Source organism: Geotrypetes seraphini, chromosome 2 (genome assembly GCF_902459505.1).
Source record: "Geotrypetes seraphini chromosome 2, aGeoSer1.1, whole genome shotgun sequence".
Classification (NCBI taxonomy): Eukaryota; Metazoa; Chordata; class Amphibia; order Gymnophiona; family Dermophiidae; genus Geotrypetes; species Geotrypetes seraphini.
Genome location: NC_047085.1, coordinates 267462994 through 267482675, shown reverse-complemented (window position 1 = coordinate 267482675; position 19682 = coordinate 267462994). Strand labels below are relative to the sequence as shown.

At 44.9% G+C, this 19682-nt stretch overlaps 1 protein-coding gene across 1 annotated transcript in view; it reads left to right on the top strand.

Annotated features, from left to right (window-relative positions):
* Positions 1-19682, top strand: part of GALNT12 (polypeptide N-acetylgalactosaminyltransferase 12) — a 221892-nt gene that overhangs the window by 110493 nt on the left and 91717 nt on the right. Inside the window, exon 6 of the mRNA XM_033929610.1 lies at positions 1968-2144. Coding sequence (XP_033785501.1) covers positions 1968-2144 — 177 coding nt within the window. The remainder of the gene's footprint in view (positions 1-1967; positions 2145-19682) is intronic.

Below are 19682 nucleotides of genomic sequence, written 5' to 3'. Positions count from 1 at the left end.
TAACGAGACTTATGTATATGGCAGAAGAGAAGGACAGGGGATATTCTTGCCTTCTTAAAGGATATTCATATACAGGACTAGATGGGCTGTGGCCCTTATCTGCCGTCTATTTCTATGTTTCTAAGAAACAAATCTAAAAAAAAAAAAAAAAGGAAATATGTAAAAATAGAGAACATGATATGAAGCTGCAGGGAACTAGAGACAGAAGCAAAGACAGGAAACATTTTTTCATAACAAAGGTGGTGAATGGAAACAAAAGTTTAAATGACCAGGAGAGGCTCCTGGTCGCTTAAATCGCTGATGCAGGGCTATCCACTGATATTCAGGGGCACTTAACTGCTTTCATCACTCAGGCTATTTCAGCATTTAGTCCTTGGCCTTCACAGTTTGGATGTTTAGAGCAGTGGTCCCCAACCTTGTCCTGGAGGACCACCAAGCCCTAGCCCTAATGAATATGCATGGAGCAGATTTTCATGCCTGTCACTTCCATTATATGCAAATCTGTCTCATGCATATTCATTAGGGCTAGCCTGAAAACCCGATTGGCCTGGTGGTCCTCCAGGACCGGGTTGGGGACCACTGGTTTAGAAGATGGTACTGAATTTCTTGAACTTACTGGCTTCCAGAAAAGATTCCACTAGAGCAGGGGTGCCCAAATGGTCGATCGCGATCAACCAGTAGATCACAAAGGCAATGCGAGTCGATTATGTTGCCTTTGCGATCGTTTTCTTCCTGCCTCCCCCAGCCAGGCCAGGCGCGTACAAGCGCCGGACCCACAAGACTTCAATTCTGACGTTGGAGAGGAAGTTCTGGTCCAGCCAATTGCTGCCTGACTGACCTGGAACTTCCTCTCCGACATTAGAATTGATGTCGGAGGTTAAGGCCTGTGGGACCAGCAATTGTACGCGCCATGCCTGGCTTGAGGAAGCAGGGAGAAATCGGTGTGGTAGCTGGGGGGGTTAGGGAAAGAATCGGGGAAGTGGAGAAGTCGGCACGATGGCTTGGGGGGACAGGGGGAGAGAGAAAGAAAGGCAGAAATAAAGAGGGGGTCAGGGGGAGAGAGAAAGAAAGAGAGACAGAAAGAAAAGGGGAGGGAGCAGAAAGAAAAAAAATATTGGATTTACAGAAGAAGGAAGTGCAACCAGAGACTTATGAAATCACCAGACAAAAAGGAAGGAAAAATCATTTATTTTTCAGTTTAGTGATCAAAATGTGTCTATTTTGAGAATTTATATCTGCTGTCTATATTTTGCACTATGGCCCCCTTTTACTAAACCGCGATAGTGTTTTTTTAGCGCAGGGAGCCTATGAGCATCGGGAGCTGTGAGGGGCATTCTACGCAGCTCCCTGTGCTAAAAACCGCTATCGCGGTTTAGTAAAAGGGGAGAGGATATATTTGTCTGTTTTTGTATAGTTGTTACTGAGGTGACATTGCATATTTTAAAGTCATCTGCCTTGACCTCTGGAAAAAAAATCCGAATACAAATGATAATTAACATTTTCTCTGCGTACAGTGTGCTTTGTGTGTTTTAAAATTTTATTGTTGGTACATCATTTTGACTTGGTCATTTTAAAAGTAGCTCGCAAGCCCAAAAAATGTGGGCACCCCTACACTAAGGGTCTTAAGTTTCAAGTAGAAGAGTTTTACTGTCTGGTGTTAGGTCAGTGCTCAGATCCCTCTTTCTGCCTACACATGAAAACTGCTTGAGTGCCTGCTATATCGTTCCTAAATTTATTATTATCATATTTATTTGTTATCTTAGGGGTATTTGGCTGGCATTCTACACTCTCTGAATCCTCAGACTATTTTGTGCCTTTGTTTTGTATCTTTTAAAGTATCTTTTGGCAGTTTTGAGGAGTTATTTTGTGTTATATCTTTCAGACATTAGTTTTGTTGCATTGTTTTATAATGCAGTATTTGGTGGTGTGATATTTTACACTTTATGATTTCATTTGTTTTGGATTAGATTTGGCAGTGTGGAGGAACTCTGGAGATTCATCCTTGTTCTCATGTTGGCCATGTTTTCCCCAGACAAGCTCCTTACTCGCGGAGTAAGGCACTAGCTAATAGTGTTCGAGCTGCGGAAGTTTGGATGGATAAGTACAAAGAAGTTTTCTACCACCGCAGTCCTCATGCTCGTTTGGTAAGTTGGGCATCTTGTTTCTCCTTTCCTCTATTTGCTAACTCATGCATATATGTGGAAGAACTGGGTGTGAAGATACATGATAAAATGCTACGATAGCAGGGACTGTGGAGCTTATTTGTCAGTGGAGGTGTGGGGGAGGGATGTAAAGTGCCTGTAAAGGTTGGGGTGTTTGAGAAGAGGTGGGTAAGGGGGTAGAAGCTGTGGTGAGCATGGAGGAGTGTCATTATCTGTACATTATAATTTCATTTCACTGTCACTATTGCTTTTCTATTTCTCTTTTCTTTAAATTAACCTATTGCTGACACGTAAAATTGTCATGCCAATAAAGTTACCTGAATCTGAATCTTTGGGTTTGTAGGAGGGAGAGTGCATGTACAGTATGTGCTTATTTGTTGGGTTTTATGCACCATCTTCATAAACAAATATTCAAAATGGTTTACAGTCATAATAGAAACAATAAAAGTCAGAGTCGGGAAAATAATAGACAGTATAAACTAATAGCTGTAGAATGACCCATCACTTAAAGGTACTCCTCCTATCTACTGCTAAAAAAGGGAGACAAAATTTTTTTCAGGTATATTAGTGAAAGGAGTAAGATAAAAAATTGAAATATGAGACTGAAAGAAGGTATGAACCACTATGTGGAGAGTGACAAAAAAGCAAACATGCTAAACAAATACTTCTGTTTATTGTACACGGAAGAAAAACCTGGAGAAGTTTCAAGTTCAAGTTTCAAGTTTATTTATTCTTGATGAATCGCCTATTTAGTATAAATCATGTTTTATTGGCACATCATCAGTAAATACATAATACAACACGACCAGACAACAAGGTCGCGAACATCAAATGTACCATCAAACACATTTTCACCCCAACCAAAGAATCCCCCCAATCCCCACCCACTCCAAAGCCCAAACCCCCCACCCCCAACCCAAACCCACACCATGAGACCCAATCCATACCCAAAAACCCCCCAGCAAGAAAGGATTATGCTGAGCAAGCTGTTTGCTTATGCCGCTCAGCACAGATCAAACAAAACAAGAGAACCAAATCCCATCCTCCCACCCACAATGTGTAATCCCCCCCTACCCACTGAACTCCACATACTTCCAACCACTCATACCCACCATTCACACTCTCCCAAACATCCACCCACCAACCCGGGGAAAACAGCTGAGAGCATAAGGTATCAACAACAGAGTGAATTCAAGACCAGACTTCTGGCCCTAGGGGAAAGCGAGGAAATGTAGGGGTCCCAGGTCTGCAGGAAAATCTTCGACCGCCGGACAGATAATCGAGCATGGCGCTGCTCCAAGAGCATCAAATTATGAAAACGATTCCTCCAAGCCCAGTAAGCAGGCGCTATGTCTTGCGTCCAAACGCTAAGAATGACCTTCTTTCCTATAACAGCACCCTTCCGGATCAGCAACCGATGTCTCCGAGCAGGCACTCGCAAAGATTCATATCTATCCAAAAGCAAGCCTACCGGAGACATCGGAATAGCGTGACCAACCAGCCGCTCCAAAAAGCGGAGTATGGCTCTCCAAAAGACTTTCACTCGAGGGCATCCCCAAAATGCATGAAAAAAGGAGTTGCAACCCAGTGTACACTTAGGGAAGATTGGAGAAGAAATGCCCCCAACCTTGTGGACCCGCTCTTGGGAAAAATACGCTCTATACACCACTCGAAATTGGCATTCCCTCAGTTCTGCACTAATAGAAATAGAAGAGATACGACCAATAAGGGAAGGAAAGTTCAAGGACTCACCAGGTATGCCCAGATCTCTACCCCAGCGTTTCTCCAAAGCCGTATAAGACTTCTGAGGAGTAAGCCGCCGCAAAGCCCCATGCAACGCAGACACCGTCAAGCCACAAGCATAAAATTGGGCAAAAAATAGACGAAATTGGTTACCCAATCGAAACCGTAAGCCCGGGCGCGCCAAGGATCTCACATAATGATGAATTTGCCGGTACACAAACAGACCTCCCACACCCAAAGAATGAAGCATGGGAAAATCTCCCCAAGGTCTCATCGCCCCTTCCTCATCCAATAAATGCTCAAGAAGAAGAAAACCCTCTCCAGTCCATCGCACAAAGACCGAGTTATCACAGCCAGGCAGAAACTGCGGATTCCCCCGTATAGACAACTGATCCGAAACTTGATGGTCCCCCCCCAGTAACCCTACCAATGCCTTCCAAGAAAAACGCCACGACCTAAGGATGAAACTAGATCGGAACGCGGGGGGCAAGAGGCGAACAGGTAACTGAGACAGCGAAAACAAGTGCCAAGGAGAGAAAAGAGCATGTTCAAAGTCCCGAAAAAGATAGTCATCACTCTGTAAGCACCAGTCTCCCAAAAATCGCAGCAAGCAAGCCAGATTATAGAGGCCAATATCCGGGAGCCCCACACCACCGATCCTTCCCGAGCCGAACAGATAAGAGATCGATATCTGAGACTTCTTGCCTTGCCAGAGGAATCGGGTCAGCTGCCTATGAAGCCGTTGAAGATCGCTACGACGCAGACAAAGAGGCAGCAACTGGAGTACATACAACCAGCGGGGAAAAATAACCATCTTATACAACTGAACTCTACCATAAAAAGAGAGAGGTAGAGACATCCACTTTGCAAAACAACCCTCCGTAGCGGCCAACAAAACATCTACATTAGCACGATATAACCGTCCCACACTGCTCGTGAGTTGCACTCCCAAATATTTGAATACACCAGCCGCCCACCGTAAAGGAAACTGCCCCGGCCACTCCAAGCGCACCGCCTCGGCCGTAGCTAATGCCAAAGATTTATCATAATTCAATTGGAAGCCCGAAAAATCGCCATACTCCGTAAAAAGCGACATAAGAGCAGGAAAGGATTCCCACGGGGAGGTCAAATGAACCAACAAATCGTCTGCAAATGCCGAAATCTTAAACTCTCGGCCGCCAAGAGAAACACCCCGAACCGCCGGATTAGCAGAGATTTCGCGAATTAAGGGATCCAAGGTGAGCACGAAAAGAAGAGGAGACAAGGGGCAACCTTGTCTAGTACCCCGCTGAATTGGAAACACCGCCGAAGAAACTCCATTAACCAGCACCCTGGCCAGCGGATCATGATATAACGTAGCCACCGCATCACTAAAGAAACCTCCCATACCATAATGTTGAAGAGTACAAAACAAAAAATCCCACAAAACCCTATCAAAGGCCTTATGGGCATCAAAACTGACCAACAAAGAAGAAACCTGCTCCCGCTCCACCCACTCCAGCGAAGCCAATATAGTACGTAAATTGCGAGTGGACGACCGACCTTTGACGAACCCAACTTGAGGCTCCGCCACCAGTGAGGGCAAAATACCCGCCAACCGGTTGGCCAACAATTTAGCAAAAAATTTAGCTTCAGCATTCAACAAGGATATGGGGCGATACGAGGAGGCCCTTAATGGGTCCTTGCCGGGCTTAAGCAAAACCACAATCTGAGCAACCCGAAGAGAAGGCGGGAGAGCCCCCTCGCGTACCGCAGTGTTAAACACATCAACCAGAACTGGGGCCACGTCCGCAAGTAGAAGTCTATAGAATTCACTGCGAAAGCCATCGGGCCCCGCCGCCTTCTGCAGCGGAGAACTACCAAGAACCAGCGATAGCTCTTCAACTGTAAAAGGAGCCTGCAAACGCGCATTCTGAGCGTCTGTCACCACCGGATGAGAGACCTGATCCAAATAAAGATCACCCGCCAACGAAGAAACCGGTGGAGCAGCATACAATTCCTGGAAATAATGGTGAAACACCGCCGCCATATCCTCATCTTTGTGGACCAAACCACCATCTGTCCGGCGGAGATGGAGAATTGGGGAAAACCCCTTAGCACGTCGAATCAAATTTGCCAAAAGCTTACCGCTCTTATTAGCATGCAAATACAGTTGAAATTTATAGTATGCCAAAGACTTCATAGCCCGATCATGTAATAGTTCCCGCAACGACAACTGCGAAGCCAATAATAACGCTCTATTGATTCCGGTGGGATGAGCCCCATAGCGGCGACGATCATCCTGAACCTGGCGCTCCAGCCGGAACACCTGACGGTCGCGCCTCTTTTTCTTTCGGCTAGAGTAAGCAATGATCTCACCCCGCAACACCACTTTAGCAGCCTCCCAGTAAAGAAATGAGTCACCCCTATGAGACGCATTGTGAAAAGCATAGTCCTTCCATTTATCTACCAAGAAAGCATGAAACTCCTGATCAGAATAGAGCGAGAGAGGAAACCGCCAATGAAAGCCCCCAGGGATATCTCCAGGAAACTCTAAAATAAGAACAATCATAGCATGATCCGAAACATCATATCCTCCAATCTCCGCCGAGCTCACCTGCGAAAACAGGGAGTCCGTGAGCAACCAATAATCAATACGGGACTGCGTTGCATGGGCACTAGATGTATGAGTGTAGTCGCGGTCTCCAGGATGTAACACCCGCCACACATCAATCAAAGACATAGAAGAGGCAAACAAGGGAAGGCCTCTATTCGGGGCATACCTGTCGTGAGGAAGGGGATTAGATTTGTCAATAGTGGGATCAAAAGCTTGATTAAAATCCCCACCCAACACCACTGGAAGGTCCTGATGAAGAAGTCTGGTAAGTGAACGCATAAAGGACCCATCCCAAGTGTTAGGAGCATATATATTACACAAGAGCAAATCCTGCCTATTAAGTGTCACTTTAGCTACCAGATAACGCCCCTGCGGGTCAGACCATACCTTATGGGTAGTCAAATGCAGACCCTTACGACATAAAATGACCACCCCCGCCTTCCGGTGCAGACCCGAAGACTCCAAGATCTCGCCAACCCACCACCGGCAGAGTTTAACATGTTCCGCAGAAGAGAGGTGGGTCTCCTGCAAAAATGCTATATCCGCCTTTTGTCGATTCAATGCACTAAGAATTTTTTGGCGTTTAACAGGAGATGTGATACCATGGACATTCCAGGAGATAAACTTAATTACCATGAGTAGGAAAAGCTAAGATAAAAAGAAAGATAGCTGAATAGACTACCGGGGGAACCGTCCCAGCCAGCGGCTCCTCCCCAGAGCAAAAAGTCACCCATAGTCCAAAAAAAAACACAAACACAACCAAACACCAATACCCCGGGTTGAATCGCCTATTTAAATTACTAGGCGATGTACAATAATAATAACATATATTAATAAATTAAACAAGTAAAATGTTAATGTTGACCTAAAAACAAATTAGTTGTTAGTTAAAATTTAACAAACTTCACAAACTGAGTGTAGACATAAGTTTAAAATAATTTTGTGGGTAAGACTTACAAGACATGTGTGGTTAAGAGGGGGAATAGTTACAATTTTTGATAGGAGAGAAGAAAAAACATAAAAGGGAAGAACAAGAAGGGGGGTAATAATAGCTGTATATAAAAAAAAAACAAAAAAAAAAAAACCAGGTGGCGTTTAAAAAAATCGATTTTTTAGTGTCCTAAGATCCATACGCATCTTTAAAGAGGAAGGTTTTTAACGTTTTTTTAAACAGTGTTAGATCGCGATTGGTTAGCAAAGTTACACCTGAGAATGGAGTGGATACCGCACCATTCATGGAAGAAAGTGTTTATGAATAACTTGAAAAATTGAAGGAGGGCAAAGCTATGGGACTGGACAGAATCCATCATGTGTCTCGCTGAGAGTGAAGTGAGGGATGACATTTATTAACAATGCTGACTTTGTTGAGGAAGGAATGCTCTGAGTTGCATAGTGTCCAGTACAGCTCCAGTGAACTGTAGAGTCTGAGAGGGCTGTAGCTGGGATTTTGGAAAGTTTATTTCGAATCCCTAAACTAAACTAAACCTTAAGTTTATATACCGCATCTTCTCCACAGATGTAGAGCTCGGCACGGTTTACAAGAACTTAAATATAGGAAGAGCAGAATAAAGGGGTTGGGGTTGCATAAAGGGGGGAAGAGAAAGGGTAGGGGATGCGTGAAGGGGAGAAGAGAAAATTACATTGGAGGAACTTTGGAGGAACCAAATAGTCCTTTGGGTTGCTACAATAACCGTCCTTGATCAGTCCGTGTTAGCATAATTTAATATGGAAAGCTTTCTCACTTTATACATTTGTCTTTTAGACAAATTCAAGTGGGCCGGATTAAAAACCTAAACAGGCCTGATATGTCCCGTGGGCTGTAGTTTGCCCATGTCTGAGCTAGAAGGATGCTAGGCTGTATAGAAAGAGGAATAACCAGCAGAAGAAGGGAAATGTTGATGCCTATGTTTAGGTCATTTGTGAGGCCACACTTGGGGTATTGTGTTCAGTTTTGGAGGCCATATTTGGCAAAGGATATAAAAAGACTTGAAGTGGTCCAGAGGAAAGCGACGAAAACGGTAATGGGTTTGAACCAAAAGAATTACTAGAAGAGACTGGAAGACCTAAACATGTATACTCTATAAGAGAGGAGGGACAGGGGATATATGATACAGACATTTAAATACTTGAAAGGGGGGGGGGGGTGTCACGTGATGCCGGAGATCTTAACAGACGTGCCTCACTACAGCTCCGGCCCATGCCATTCCAATAACCTGTAAAAGATCTTCATTCAAATCTTTTGGACTACAAAATCTTAACGATATGGTGGGCGAAATTTGTCAACATGCTCACTAAATTCCAGCGTGGAGTAAAGGACAAACAGAAAGCCCAGGATTGTAAGATGGTGGAGGGCTATGAGGTACCCATGTTCACGCTGCAGGAAGCCGCAGTTCAAGAACTTACCCATTGTCTGACTTTAGTAATGGAGGATAAGCTGGCAAAAATCCACACATTCATGGAAGACATAAAGGAAAACCTTGATTCTCAAGTGAATTGCTTACAGAGAGTGGAGGATCGCATAGCTCAGCAGGAGGAGCGTATGGATAACTTTGAGAAGCGCATTCGAACTCTAGAATCCAGCAAATAAATTACTCTGACCACATTGAAGATCAGTAAAACAGAGGGATACGCAACAACTTAAGTTTTATTGGAATCCTTAATTCTATCCGAAATGTGGACCTTCGCTCCTGGCTCGAAGAATGGCTTCCCAAAGCTCTAGAGATTCATGACCCTGTGGCGCATTTTTTAACAGAATGAGCGCACTGCATGGGCCAATGAAGGGAGGATGAGCAGAAGCCATGTCCGGTTATAGCCCGGTTTCTGAATTTCGCCATTAAGGAGCAGGTCCTGTTTCAATATCATAAAAGATATTGAAACAGGAAAAGATCTGAGCTTTGAAGGACACACAATTCTCATTTTTCAAGGTTTTTCCCCTCAAGTATCTTCTTGCAGGAGGGCCATGGCTTCCTATTGTAATAAATTGTTTAAATGCAACATATGCATTTCTCTGCTGTACCCGGCCCATGCAAGAGTCCTCTACAACAACAAAGTCTCCTTTTTGGATACACCGCTATACTTAGAGCTTTTTATTAAGAAGCTTCCTCCCATTTTGGATACAAATAGAGGCAACTTGATTTTATGTGGCCTGCCACCATCTTTTTATTCACAGTAGAGAATGACACGGTGACTGTTACCCGTGGCTAACCCGCTGAAATGGGGATGGGGACAAGGCCATTCACCGCCCTGTGGAGTGGTGAATTGCTTTGTCCCCACATTAAAGTATCTGCCGCATTGCTTACCTTCCCAGCCCTCTTTGCGTTGCAACACTCGCTCCCTTGTGCCGGTGGAAAAAAACAAACAACTCAAACGGGCATCTCATCCCTTCGCCTAGTTATCTCCTTCCCTTCCCCTCACCTTCGTGGACGCTCTTCATAGTTTGGGTTTTCTGAGGTGTCCGGGCGTGGTAACATTCTCACCAAGTCCTGAGCGACTGCCCTAAAACTTCTCCTCTGATGCAAGCTGCCCAGGCGGAAACAGGAAGTGTGCTAGAGGAGAAGCTTTGGGGCAGTCGCGCGGGACTTGGTGAGAACATTGCCGCGTCCGGACACCTCAGAAAGAGAAAACTATGATGATCGCTTGTGAAGGTGGGAGGAAGGTGGCCCGATGAGGGGAAGAGGTTGAGTGGTGCTGAAAGGATGTGAGGATGGGAGAGAGAGGGAAGCAAACTCTGAAGGGAAGTGGAGAGGGGAACAGATGCTGGTTGGAAGTGGAGAGAGAGGGAGCAAACGCTAGAAGAAAGTGGGGAGGAGAGAAAAAGGGAGCAGATGCTGGATGGAAGGGGAGAGAGAGAGAGGGAACAGATACTGGATGGGAGAGGATATAGAGGGGAGCAGACTCAGGAAGGAAGAGAGAAGAGAGAAAGCACATACTGGATGGAAGGAGGGAATAAAGAAAAACAGCACGTGCTGGATTGGGGTAAGAGGATAGATTTAGTGAGATACTGGAAGGGGTGAGGGAAAGAGATGGTAAGCTGTAGGTAGACACAATGAAAGAGAAATTGAGGACTGGAAAGTAAGTAGACAAGAGGTTGAAAACAAATTGAGAAGGAAGAGCAGAAAAGAAAAGGAAGGGAAAGGAAAGAGAGATACCAGAACATTGAGGGAGGGGGAGGAGACAGATACCAGATCTGAAGGAAGGAAAGGAGGAGAGAAATGCTAAAAATCATCTGGGGGAGTGAGTGAGAGATAGATGGGAAGAAGACAGAGATGCCAGACCATGGGGGGAGCAGAAGGAAGAAGATGGGTGTCATACCAATAGAGGGGGAAGGGAGAGACAAGACAGTTTCTGGTAGAGAAATAGAGCAGATGCCATAAAGAAGAGGCAGAAAGAAGGCAGCTAGTTGATGGAAGGGAAGAAAGAGAACGACGAGAAGATGAGGAAAGCAGAAACCAGACAACAAAGATAGAAAAAAAATTATATTTCTTTTTTTTTTGCTTTATAATAAAGTAGTATTGCTTTAGGATAAAGTATTATCCCAGGACAAGCATATTCTCACTGATGGGTGACATCACCGATGGAGTCCCGGTACGGACCACTTTAAAAATGCATCGCCACTTTAAGTCTTTAGAAAGTTCACGATAGCCCACACTGCGCATGCATGAGTGCTTTCCTGCCTGACGTAGGCGTGTGGTCCCTCAGTTTCTGCGGAGCTAAGAAGACATGTTTTCAACATGGTGGGTGGGAAGGATTGGGTGGGGGTTTGCACAATTAAATATTTGCATATTTGGAAGCGTATGAATTTACTTTATCAATAACTTTATATATATTAATTTTTACAGGGGAAATATGTTGATCTCATTATATATTGTAAAGACTTTAGGTGATGTATAAAGTGTAAAATGTATTCTTTTCCTTGTATTCACTTAATGAAAGTATTAAAAATGAATAAAGATTTTAAAAAAAAAAAAAAGAAAGAAATTTTTCTTTTGCTGCCTTCCTGCTTGGTTAGCACAGGGGGGAGGGAGGTACAACAGAGCTTGTTAGGCAGCTTCCCGCCTCAGGGGAGGGAGAAAAGCAGAGGTTGCAAGGCACAAGAAGGGTTAACCCCGGTGATGTATGGAGATGTGTGCAGAGAGCCGTGCACCTGGGAGGGAGGATGGGCAGTGGGAGACTAAAGCATGCCGGGGATCGCCCTCCGATTTCAATCTTGCCAGGGCTGTTTTTCCGTCGATGTCCCGCTCCCATACAGGTTTTAAAAAGTGTGGACGCTGTGCTTGGCCCATCTCAGTAACTGACCCGCATTGCTGGTATCTCTAGTGCTTGGGGCCTGAGCACCATCTGGAGACTTGTTCCCACTGCTCTTCTCTGCAAAAAAGGACATTGAAGAACCGCCTGATCTTCAGTGTCATGTTGGAAGGAGATTTGACACTGCTTCTGATGTCGATGACACCATCCAAGTCGACACCACATCATTCGACACTGACAGAAACAACTCCGGTGTCGCAACCTTCTGTGGGTAAGCCGGCTAAGAAGCCTTCCCCTACCCCATCTGGGCCTCAGGTCAAAGTAGCAGTGATCCAAGTCCTGCTGACCCCAAAAATGCCCAGAAAGAACTCTGCTCCGATATTGGTGAGTGCCTCGTCATCGGCCTCCTCATCGCCGGAGTGTAGAGCCGCACCGAAGGTACCGGCAAAAAAGCAAATGGTACCGGTGCTCTTCCTCAAGCAGAAAATTGATAACTTGCTTAGGGAGGAGCTGGGTGAGCATTTCCAGATGCTGGTGCCGACCCAACTTATGCCCATGTTGACACCGACTCTCTCGATGCCAGTCAGGTCTGAGCCCATGACACTGACTGCACCTTCTTCTGAAGCTCTATCAGTGCGGAGGTCTTCGACATGGGAGTCGATACCTCCACCTCCCCGACACCAGTCATCCTCAATGCAAACATCTCCAGAGGCGACTTCGGTGCAGTCCTGAAAGGCACTACAAAAGATGAAACATCTTGAGCCTTCGACACTGTCCATTTTCCATCCAAGATTCAGACTTGTTCGGAGACTCAGAGCAGGAACCACTCTTATCTGATGATGAGGATTCTTCTAATGCTGATTCACCTCAACATTCTTCTCAGGATCCTCCTTTTCAAGATTTCCTTGCAAGATGTCTGAAGCCCTCTCTTTTCCACTGGAAGCGGACTCTAAGCATAGCAAGCAGTTCCTGGAGGCTTTAGACCACATGTGTCAAACAGAAGGCCCCGCGGGCTGAATCCAGTCTGCCTGGCCTTTTTATGTGGCCCGCAGCAATGCTCCCGAACTTCTCCTTCTCGGAGCCCAGCGTGTCCTCCCTTCCGCACAGATCCGAAGTTGTCGTCATGCCGGAAAGTCTGCCAGCTTCGGAAGCGATTCAGCAGTGTTGTTCGTAGCTCCCCTCCTGCCTTCCATCTGCCGTGGTTCACCTGGGCGGAATCTGGAAGTTGCGCATCACTGGAGACAGACTGTGGCAGGCGAAAAGTAGGAGGAGGAGCCACATACAACACTCCCGAATCACTGAGGCGGGTAGATTCCTCAGCTTGGCAGTGACAACGGACCAGCGCTGGAGGGAAAGGTATGCTGGGCTGTAAGGAGAGAGGGACTGGCGCTGGAGGGAAAGGCAAGCTGGCTGTGAGGAGAGAAGGATCGGCACAGGAGGAAAAAGCAAGCTAGGCTGTGAGGAGAGAGGGATCGGCGCAGGAGGGAAAGGCAAGCTGGGCTGTGAGGAGAGCGAGATGCATGATCTTAGGCAGTGTTCTTCATCCGCCGGTCCGTGGACTGGTGCCAGTTCACATGGCCGTCATGTCCATCAGGCCCAAGACAGCGTTCTTCAGACGCCGGTCCATGGTGCGATTAACGCAGCATCTTCGGGCCGGCTCCCTGAGTGCTGCAATGCACAAAGCCGTGGGAAAAGGCTCCTACACGTGGCCTGCGCCTGAACTGGAAGCCTTCTGAGAAGGGGGAGGGGAAAGTCCTGTAAGCTCAGGTGAAGACCCCCAAGAATTTCCCTATCACAGCAGTAGCAGGCCAAAGCAAGGCCAGTACAACTAAGACCTAAAATGGTTGCTGAAAAAGCAAATAGGCTCTCTGACTAGAAATTGTCAACTCTGAGAGCAGCCGTGAACTCTGAGACACTTCTGCTTTTTCCTAGAAACAAGTGTAGTTATAAAGAAAAATAATTCTGATGAAAAACATAAGCAACATGATAACTTTCACCAGAGGAAAGAAGTATACAAGAAGGCTAACCACAGAGCTGAAAAACCGTTAGGCCCAGGTGTTCAAAAGAGGAACTTGGTATATTAACGGGACATTTATGGGGAAATGAAGGAGAAGCATATGGGAAAAGGCGTGACACAGAATCACTCAATTTATGTTAACCAACCCATAGCTTAATATATGAGATAATGAATATGATTAACCAATGAAAGTGTGAAATGTAACATGCACCAACGTGGGCCAGAGCTGCCAGAATCATATAAAAGAAAGCTCCCTGAACCATGGTTTCAGAACTCATCGGAAGTTCTCCATTGGTCTGGCCAGCCTGATGTATGCTCTATCACTCTGTATGCTGTGTGATTTGTTCCTATAAGCTATTACTATTTGATTATTAAATTAATATTATTTAAACCAGCATAAGGAGAGTTGAGTGGTCTATCTGTGAAGGCCTAGGGTCTTCACTTCTCTCTGACATTGCAACGTCAGAGGGAAGGCTTCCAGATGAGGCACTACTGCCCACAGCTTTGTGCAATGCACCACTCAAGGAGCCGGCCCTGAGACACTGTGTTGATGAGCCTAAAGATAACACCGGGGGGGGGGGGGGGGGGGCAGGCCAGAAGGCAAGGCACATGGAGGGAGAGAGACAACAACGGTAGGGGAAATGCTTTTATTTTTTTTTTTAATTTAGTGATTAATTTATCTGTTTTTTAATTTAGTAATTGATTTGTCTGTTCAGGAAGAAATGCATTTGTTTCTTTTCCTCTGGGGTTGTACTGCTTGCAGAGTCTTGCATCTTAGGGTTTGTTTGTAAATATTAGTACTTATAGTTTTTGGTCCTGCATTTGCATGGGGTTATCTGTTTTCAGGTAGGAATGAATGTTAAAAAGCATACAGTGTGATTTGTGTATTTTAATTTTGTGGTTAACCATTATGTGTTGTTAATACAATTATATTGTGTGTGCATATTAAAAATGAATGGAAAAAATGGTGTTACAATTATGGGGGCAGGGTCTGGGGCGGAGATTGAGTGGAGATGGGCACGACTTAGCCCAGTGTTCTTCATCTGCCGGTCTGTGGACCGGTGCCGGTCCAAAAAATAATTATTTTATTTCTGCCGGTCCATAGGTGTCAATAGGTTGAAGAACACTGGTTTTAAGAACCGAGACACCACTCCTCTATCCGTCTCCAGGCGTGTCCGCCCACATGCAGATACACCAATATACATTTATTTGTAATTAGAAATAAATATTTCACAATATATAATTACATATTGTTTTTGTGATTAATCACTATGCTTTAATTATGTTCAACATGAGGAACTGTATTAAAGGGTCGCGGCATTAGGAAGGTTGAAAACCACTGCTCTAGCAGATCATCCTAGCTGAAGTAAACATTTTATTCAGGGTGTTTTCTAAGTCATTTGTCAACATAAATTTAGAAAACAGACCTTCTTGTATATATAAAAGTATGTAGCTGACGCCAAAGAAACAAGAGAACCGTTATGTCGGTAAAAGGAAACCGTTATAGAATCTTCAACGAATGACAGTTAATGACTGGTATTGATAACTTATTCCATGTTATTTTGATATTGATTAATAAAATCTTGCAGACTTTCAAGATTATCATAATGTGTAGTTTTATTATTGTAAGTAATTCGCATAACAACAGGATATAGCAGACTGTATCTTGCCCCCATTTGCCTTAATTGAGGTCGAAGTGATAGAAACTGCTTTCTTACATATGCTGTGTGTTTGGTGAAATCAAGAACCAAAGAAATTTTACCCTCCTGCCACTTTAAGGAGTTCTTTTCTTTAGCAGCATTCAAAATTTCAAATGCTTGGTTGAAATAGAGAACTTTAACAGTTAATGACTGGTATTGATAACTTATTCCATGTTATTTTGATATTGATTAATAAAATCTTGCAGACTTTCAAGATTATCATAATGTGTAGTTTTATTATTGTAAGTAATTCGCATAACAACAGGATATAGCAGACTGTATCTTGCCCCCATTTGCCTTGAGGTCGAAGTGATAAAAACTGCTTTCTTACATATGCTGTGTGTTTGGTAAAATCAAGAACCAAAGAAATTTTACCCTCCTGCCACTTTAAGGAGTTCTTTTCTTTAGCAGCATTCAAAATTTCAAATGCTTGGTTGAAACACAGAACTTTAAATATAAGGGGACGAGGTGCACTAAATTTATTATTTATACGTGAAGGGATGCGATGCGCTCTTTCAGCCTCAAAAGGAGCTGAGAACTTGAGAGACAGTAGTTTAGAAATAAAGTCCTCTATAAAACTGATTGAATTAGCTCCTTCTGCTCCCTCAGGTAATCCTAGCAGACAAACATTGTTACGCCTACTGCGATTGTTAGCCTCTTCCAACTCTTTATTTAAACACATAACAATTTTATGATCAGCACTGTAATGAGTTAATTTATCCTCTATTACTGTCACACGCTGCTCTAAGTTCTCTCTCTGAGCCATACATACTGTGAGTTGCTGAGAGAGATTAATCACCTCTGATTGAACACTGGTTACTTTGGTATTGGTGTCACAACAAATCCTTGATGATATTTAATTCTGCCATGACTGCCTCAATAATATCCGACGCATCTTTCGGCAAGGGCACTTTCGAAGGCGTCGGTGGGTCTGGTTTTGATCTTTTCCTCCCACCAGCCACCGCAAAACCTGTTTCCAATTTTGTTTGCCGGCCGATGCCATTATAGGATATTGTAAAACTATCTTCAAGAAAATTAAAGGAATTTGAGATCCGTTAAATAATGCAGAAACAAAGAGGAGAGCTCAGTGACTACACGTCCATCTCCATGCGAAGCCAAGCTCCGCCCCTCCATCATTTTCAATGCAGAGTGCTACCTTTCGGCCTGGCATCATCTCCCAGATTTTTCACCAAGATTAGTTTATTGGAAGACTGAATTTAATTAGCTGATGAGACATCATTATTTTTTATATGTAATTTTTCCTGTTTAAGTGGTACCTCTTTTTCTTTATGCTTTCTCTCTTATTAAGTGGAGGACTTATAGAGGAATTAGCTATTGAAATTTACCTTATACAGTCACATCTCAGTTTGCAAGTAACGCGGTTTGCGAGTGTTTTGCAAGAAGAGCAAAACACTCCTGCAAACTTTGACTCGCAAACCGAGCATTGACTCAATATGCGAGCCCCCACCCCGGGAACCGGCTTCTCATCCCTGTGGCCCACTCCCAAATCCTTACCTCGAGCGGACACCAGCACACACCAACCCACAGGACATACGCATGCCGGTATCGAAAGAGCCTGCCACTGATCTATACTCAAGGTCCCGCAGCAGCCCAGCATAGGTCAGTGGCAGGCGCAGCAGGCTCTTTCAGCACCGGCACGCGTATCTCTTGTGGGTTGGTGTGTGCCAGTGTCCACTCGAGGTAAGGGTTTGGAGGTGGGGTGTGAAGCTGGTTCCCAGGGTGGGAGCGAGCAGCACCTGTGGCCTCAGGAGGGGGGGCTTTATTGGATGTGAAACGAATCATCTGAGTTTCCCTTATTTTCTATGGGGAAACTTGCTTTGATATATGAGCACTTTGGTTTACAAAAGAAAAAAAGAGGGGAAAACTGAATATGTAAAGACCAGAGTGGAATTGTCCAAATCAGAAAGATGTGCACTTGAAAAAAAGTATCCTCCAATCCGTCTGATGATATGAAGATCTTTATTGTTCAAAACATCTAAATGACATATTCACAACTCAATGACTCATGTACATGTTTCAGCCCTCAGGAGTCTATAAATACATATATGAACATATAAAACATAAATAACTTAATCAACAAAAATCAATCAACAGCAATATATATATATATGGCCTCTAAAGACCATGGAGACACGCATGCATATATATATATATATGCGTGTCTCCATAGTCTTTAGAGGCCATATATATACATTGCTTATGAATGATTTTTGTTGATTAAGTTATTTATGTTTTATATGTTCATATATGTATTTATAGGCTCCTGAGGTAGGCCAGAGGGCCGAAACATGTACATGAGTCATTGAGTTGTGAATGTGTCATTTAGATGTTTTGAACAATAAAGATCTTCATATCATCAAACGGATTGGAGGACACTTTTTTTCAAGTGCACATCTTTCTGATTTGGAAAATTCCACTCTGGTCTTTACACTTTGGTTTATGAGCATGCTTCTGGAACGAATTATGCTCGCAAACCAACATACCACTGTTTTAGGTTCTGTAAGGAATAATTATGTTGATGTAAGTTATTGCTGATATAGCTTTTTGATTTCTGTTTCTTAATGCATGTATATGCTGTATGTTCAATTAAAATTGAATAAATAAATATTTTTTTTTTTTAAAAGCTAGACACAGGGACATTGCTTGAAAAGGGGTGATTCTGATAGAGGGATGATGGAAGCAAAGGAATGGAGAGAAACACAGAGGAGAGAAGCTCAGGATAGAGACAGGAGGAGGAGGGGACAGATGCTGACAGATGGGGACAAAATGTAAAATAGGTGATCCTGGGAAGACAGTAAAAAAACAAACAAACAACAAAAACAAATAAAAGCAGAAAAGAGAATCTGGGACCTAAGTGAATGGACTGGGCATTCTTCCTGCCAGGGGATATCTAAGGGGGGGGAGTTCCAGCAGGAGGGATTGGGCATCCCTTCTACTGGGGGATATCAAGGGAGGAATGCCTAGTCCCTCCTGCTGGAATCCCCCCTTAGGCTTCCTACCTGCTAGTCGTCTTCGCGGGGGAAGGGAGGGAAACGGGTTCCCTGCCACGGCCACTGATCCCAGCAGGGAGATTCCCTTGCTGCGTTCAGCTCAGCGGCAACCCAACTCTCTTAACTGGTGCCTGTGACATGGACACCGGTTAGAGAATCGTGGTGGTTAGGCAGGCTTAGGCGTCTGTCCATGAGGACAGACACGATTCTATATAGTACGCCCGTGTGTGATTCTCTAAAGCTGCTTAGGCGGCTTCTGAGACTGGGCATCCTAAACAGAATCCGGCCCATTTTGTCCAGAAGTTTGGCCAGAAGTTTGGCCAATCAGACCTTAGACTTAGTGGGGATGGGCGGACCCGCTATGTCTAAGGCCTGATTGGTCCAGGCTTCTAGAGCCTGGGCCAATCAGGCCTTAGGCTTCGGCAGGATGGGCCGGGAAGGGGCGGGCCCGCTTCATTTCGACGAGGCGTGCCTGCCGGCTCAAGACGTGCAAGACCCTTCTAAGAACAGGTTTGGTGGAGTGGAGGTTTGGGGGGGGTTAGCACCGGGGGGGGTGCGTCTTCGGGCAGGAGGGATTGGGCACCCTCCTGCCAGCTATCGATATTGTCGGGGGGGGAGGGGGGGATCGGTAATGTCAGGGGGGGCGGTCGGTAGTGTCGGGGGGAGGGGGGATCGGTAATGTGGGGGGGGGCGGCGGTAGTGTCGGGGGGGTGCGTCTCCGGGCAGAGGGTTTGGGCACCCTCCTGGTCAGTGGGCCGCGGCCCGCTATACTTATAGCGGCAGAAAGATCCCTTGCCGCGATAAGTGTAGCGGGCTGTTTCTAATCTAACTCGTTTCTCTAACCCGCGTCTGTAACATGGACGCCGGTTACAGAATCGGGGTTTAGTTTAGGACGATTCTGAATAGGACGCCTCTCCCGGGCGTCCTATTCAGAATCAGGGCCTAAGTGTCTTGCGGGCCTCGCCTTCAATATAGGCGGCCTGCCTGGGGAGCATTTTTTTAAAAAAACGTGCATCCCGATTGGCTGATTAGACAGCTGTAGGACGCCTACAGCTGCCTAAAATCGGGACGCACTTTTAGAGAATCAGGCCCTAAGTGCTTCTTTTTATTGTGTTTTTCCTGAATGTTTTGTATTTGAGTTTTGGTCTTTTGTTTACCATTATGAACTGTTTGCAGTGTACAAAGAAACAGTTGTATTTGTATGATGTA